The sequence below is a fragment of the Cnephaeus nilssonii genome (genome assembly GCF_951640355.1).
Source record: "Cnephaeus nilssonii genome assembly, chromosome: 18".
NCBI lineage: Eukaryota > Metazoa > Chordata > Mammalia > Chiroptera > Vespertilionidae > Cnephaeus > Cnephaeus nilssonii.
This window is the reverse complement of record NC_137089.1, coordinates 762,692-767,865: the sequence shown is the minus strand read 5'-3', so window position 1 is coordinate 767,865 and position 5,174 is coordinate 762,692. Positions and strand designations below refer to the sequence as shown.

General features: G+C 69.7%; 1 protein-coding gene across 1 annotated transcript; it reads right to left on the bottom strand.

Annotated features, from left to right (window-relative positions):
- Nucleotides 1-1,610: 1,610 nt before the first annotated feature.
- On the bottom strand, nt 1,611-2,994 carry LY6H (lymphocyte antigen 6 family member H; the record flags this gene model as incomplete). Its single annotated transcript, XM_079796524.1, has 3 exons — nt 2,875-2,994; nt 2,006-2,125; nt 1,611-1,846 (listed from the first exon to the last, which is right to left on the bottom strand). Exons 1-3 carry the CDS (start codon nt 2,939-2,941, stop codon nt 1,611-1,613), a joined length of 423 nt encoding a protein of 140 aa, XP_079652650.1. The 5' UTR covers nt 2,942-2,994.
- Between the last annotated feature and the right edge of the window lie 2,180 nt (nt 2,995-5,174).

Below are 5,174 nucleotides of genomic sequence, written 5' to 3'. Positions count from 1 at the left end.
GTCCATGATTCTCTCTCATCCTGCATGTTTCTAACGCTTTCTCCCTCTCCCTCCCTCCCTGAGGTCAATGGAAATGTATCTTTAAAAGCTGGGAGCGTTTCCCTTTTTTTCTGTTTTAAATACTTCCCTGAAGCAGTCAGCTCCGCGCACAAAGATGGGCATCAAGTTGCTCTGAACCGTCCCAGGGTGTGGCCGGGGTTGGTTTTCCCGGGACCACCGGGCGCCCAGCGCTCATCACAGCTGCCAGCGTCTCTGCCCACGGCCCTGGGTCACCGCCAGCGCCCGTCCCCACGCCCAAAGCGCCAGCCACACGCCGTGTGCCGCACGCTTTCCTGAGGTTCGGGCGGGACGGGGTGCCTCGCAGAGCCGGCTTCCAGCAGAGCGCAGGTGCCCGGCTGAGCCCCGCGGCCACTGCCCTGGCAGGAGACGGACGCCAGTCTCCAGGGGCCGCGCTGTCTCCTGCGGCTCACTCCCCCGCCCCCTGCCCCTCTCCAGGGCTCCTCAGCCGAGTGGGGCTGGGAGGTCACGGCCGGCTCTTAGTGGAACCATCGTCCTTTCACGGAGCTCAGGACCCCAAGGGACCAGGGCCTGCGGCAGCCACACAGGAGTGAGGAAGAACTGGACGAGGTCCTGACCCCGAGGGAGCCTGGAGTGGCCGCCCAGCTGACAACGCGGGCCACACGGCCAGTGGGCGCGAGGGGTAGGGCTGGCCTCGATGCAGGGACGGGGCCACGGACCATGGCTGGAGCAGGGAGGACCAGGCTACGCCACACCAGGGTCCTCCCCACCCCCTCCCACCCAAAACGCCCCAGTCCCTCCGTGCCACCCACAGGATCCCGTCCACGGCGGCGCCCCCTGGGGGGCGGGCTGGAATCTCTGGTTAGGAGGCGGAGTCGGTGTGTGAGTGTGTGAAGGCCTCCCGCATGCTCGCGGGACCCAGGGCGTGGATGCGGGTGTCCCATGTAGCAGGCGTGTGCGCCACCGTATCTGTGTGTGCGGGCGTGAGTCTGCACATCTGTACGCAGCTGTCGCCACGGCGTGCACACGCACGACAGGCCCACCTATGACCTTGTTCACCTGGGCTGTACCCTCCCCCACCCCCATGCTCCCAACCTCACCAGGCCCAGCAGCCCAGCACCAAGGCCCCCGGAGCCCACCCGCCCGCCCGGTGCCCGCCTGCCTGGCGCCACCTGCTCTCCCTCCCTCAGCACCTCCCTCCCACCCTGCCGGGAGCCCCACCCCCACTCCCCAGGCTCAGACCCAGGTCTCCAGACTCAGAAGTGACTTTATTTCTGTAGAAGAGGCTCACAGCTGGGCTGCTGGGCTGGGCCTGGCGTGGCCCAGCTTCCCCTCAGAGACCTGGAGGCCCCAGCAGCCCCCTGCCCTCACCCCCAGACCCCCTGCCCACCCGACGGACGATGGGCACGTGGCCTGGAGGTGACCAGCGGGCTGGGACTCAGAGCTGGTGGAGAGACAGGGAGGGGCAAGGGCCACGGACGTGGAGCCAGGCCCAGGCCAGGCGGCCGCGGCCCCGGCCCCAGCCGAGCCAGGCTGAGGAGGGGCAGCCAGGCCCAGGGAATACGCTTAGAAGCCCTTGGGGAGGGAGGACCTCAGGGCCCAGCCCCGAGGAGGGCGGGCCCCAGGCTGAGCAGGAGCCCCCCGGCCAGGGCCCAGGGGCTGCCCCCCGGCCCCGGCACCCCGTTGCACAAATCCTTCTCGCAGCAGTCCACGTCCACTTTGAGGATCCCAGAGTTAATGAAGCCCATCAGGTAGTCTGAGAAAAAGTGCCGCTTGACGAAGTCGCAGGAGGCAGCACACATCCTGTTCACCGAGTGGTCCTTCCTGCCTGGGGGGGGGGGCGCTGAAGTGGCAGCCCTGCCCGGGCCTCTGCCCAGCTGACAGGCTCACCCACCCAGCTGCCCCGTGGCACGGGAAGGGCGCCTCTCGCTGTCCCCCCGCGGGCCAGGTGGCACCTCCCGCGCCCCCCCCCCCCCGGGCCGCTTACTGCTGCTGGGGTCGGTGATGCGGACGCTGGCACACACTGTGTCCGAGGGCTGGCACTGCTTCGGGGTGCAGTGGCTGGAGTTGGTGGTCAGCGTGCAGTCCTGGCACCACAGGCCGTGAGCTGGGCAGGCCCCAGGAGCGGGGTGATCAGAGGGACCGGGGCCGGGCGGCCAGCCCCCTGCACCCCCACCTGCCGGCTGTCATGTGGCTGTGGCAGCCGGGCACCCCCCGCCCCCCGCCCACCCGACCAACAGGGACAGGGCCAGACCAGCACAGAGGGCAGGCGCACGGGGGTTCCCACCCCTGGGGCTCCGGAGCCGCCTCCCTGCCCCTCAGAGGAGCACCCACACCTGAGCTGCCCTCCTGCACCCCGCACACCCCGCACACCCGCACACCCCGCACACCCGCACACCCCGCACACCCGCACACCCCGCACACCCGCACACCCTGCACACCCCGCACACCCGCACACCCCGCACACCCGCACACCCGCACACCCCACACACCCGCCCCCTCCCAGAGCTCGGTTGGTTCTAAGCTTCCAAGGACCAAACAGGACTTGATGGCTGTGGATGGGGCTCAGAGGGCGAGGGGGTACAGGACCCCTGCCCTGAGCGAGGGCATCCCTGCCCGACCAGCCCGTGCGAGGCCCAGAGGAGGAGCGCGTGGCTGGAGGTGGAGCGGCAGAAGGAGAGCCGGGGGCGAGGGCCACGGGAGTGAGGGGGCGGGAGGGCCGCAGGGGGAGGGTCTTGGGGCGAGGGCCAGGGGGCGAGGGCCGGGCTGGGGGCCCAGGAAGGGGGTGGGTTTGATGGGGGGCCCACCCTGGCTCTCCCGGCGACCTGGCCCCCGGGTGGGCTGCCCCAGACTCACTGGGCGCAGAGCACAGCAGGGCGGCCAGCAGCACCAGGCCGAGGCCCTTCATGGCCGGGGGCAGCATGCTCCGGGCGGGCCTCGCGAAGGCGTCGGGGCTGCGGGCGGGGTCCTCTGGGGCGCGGGCCTGGCGGGGAGAAGCCCGGTCAGCAGACTCGGGCCGCGGCCGGCCGGGCCCGGAGGACCCTCGCCTTTTCTGCCTCCAACGCGACCTCCAGCCACGGATCCAGGGCCGGGGTCGCTGGGAGCGCGCACAGCCCCACCCCCCGCCCATCCCCCAGGCGTCACCGCCACGGCAGCCCTCCGGCGAGACCAGGCTGCCCGCCGGGCACGGGGACAGGCCGAGGTGCGCCCCGCGCCCAGCACCTGTGGGATGGAGGTGGTGTCCGGGCGCGTCCTCTCCTGGGGGGGGGGGGGGGGGCGGTGCGTCCGGAGGGGAAAGGGCAGGGCCAGGTGCGAGGCCGGGTACCTGCCGGCGGGGGGAGGGGCGCACGCCACGTCCCCACCCCCACCCCTGGGCTGGGGAGCCAGGAACCCCGCGCAGAGCCCCCTCCTGCCTCCGCCCCCGCGCGCGCTCGGGCGCTCACCGCGGATCGGAGCGTGGAGCGCAGGCCGCGGGTCGGGGGCGCACTCACATCCCCGGGGCGTCGGCGCTCCGAGGCTCCGGGCGGGCGGCGCGGGCGCGGGGAGCGGTGTCCTTCGGTCTCCCTGCGGACGGAGCCCGGGCGCAGCCTCGTCTTTCGGGGGACGCAGCCGCAGACGCGGACCCCGCGCGAGGGGCGGGGCGGGGCGGAGCTGGGGCGGGGGCGCGCGGGACGGGGGCGGGGGCGGCGGGCGACGCGCGGCCGGGGAGCCGGGGGTTCCGGGGGCTCCGGGGTCCGAACCTGGTCGCTGTCGGGGCGTCCAGTGCCTGAGCCAGCGGCGCTGCCCGCCCTCCCCACGCCCGCTCCCTCCGCCGCCTCCGCTCCCCCACCCCGGAGCGCGCGGGAGCCCGCCCCTCTCTGCTCCGCGGAGGTCCCCTCGGAATTTCTCGGAGGAACGTTTACTGCGAAAGGAAGCGAAACGCACAAAGACGCAGAGCGGGAGGGAGGGAGGGAGGGAGGGAGGGAGGGAGCGCAGGTGCGGGTGCAAGTCCCGTTCCGGGCGCACAGCCCTGGGCCCCTCCCCTCCCCAACCCAACCCGGTTCTGGGTTCGGGGCTGTTCCCTCTGAGCGCCCCTGTCGAACCCCCCCCCCCCCCCCCAGGCAGCCCCAGACTGCCCTCTCCACCACACACACCCAGTGCCAGTCCCCTCCGGAGCGGGACCCCCAGGCCCCTGGCGCCGGCTGCCGGCTCAGCTTCGTCTCTCGCCCGCCGCCTCTGCCCCTGGCCCCGGGGCCTGAACACCCCGCAGCCGCGGAGCAAACGTGGGGGTCGCCCCTTGCGTCCTGCCTCCGTTTATCCTCGCGTTCTCCCCGCTGCTGGCCTGGCGCGCCCTGGGGCCCCACAACACGATGGGAATCGCACCTTAGACGGACGGTGGCCGCTGATGTGTCGTCCTGAGATGCGCCAATCACACCTACTGTGTGCTCCAAGGTGCCGCCCGGCCGGCGGGCTCAGGGGCTGAGCAGCCTGTGAACCAGGAGGTCACCGTCTGATTCCCGGTCAGGGCACCGGCCCGGGGTGTGGGCTCGATCCCATCAATGATTCTCTCTCATCATTGTTTCTCTCCCTCTCTCCCTCTCCCTTCCTCTCTGAAATCAATAAAAAAATATTTTTTAAAAATGAACCTTTATCCGAAACCGGTTTGGCTCAGTGGATAGAGCGTCGGCCTGCGGACTCAGGGGTCCCGGGTTCAATTCCGGTCAAGGGCATGTGCCTTGGTTGGGGGGGAATCCCCAGTGGGGGGTGTGCAAGAGGCAGCTGATCGATGTTTCTCTCTCATCGATGTTTCTAACTCTCTATTCCTCTCTGTAAAAAATCAATAAAATATATATTTTTAAAAATGAACCTTTGGAACCCCAACCCTAACCCTAAACCTAACTTTAACCCTAGCTCTAACCCTAAAAAAAAAAAAGAACCCTTGATCTATATCTCAGCACAGCCCCGCAGCATCCCTGCCCACGGGGATTGTCATCATCCCCATCTTAAGAGGAGGAAACCGAGGCCTGAGAGGTCGGGCTCCCTGACAAGGTCGCACGGTGACACATGACCAGTGACGCCTCCCGCTCTCCTGCTCCAGAGCATGAAGGCAAAGGCGGCATGTCAGCAACCCCGCCTCGGGGCTGGGGCTCCCACACATTGGGGAGCACTCAAACATG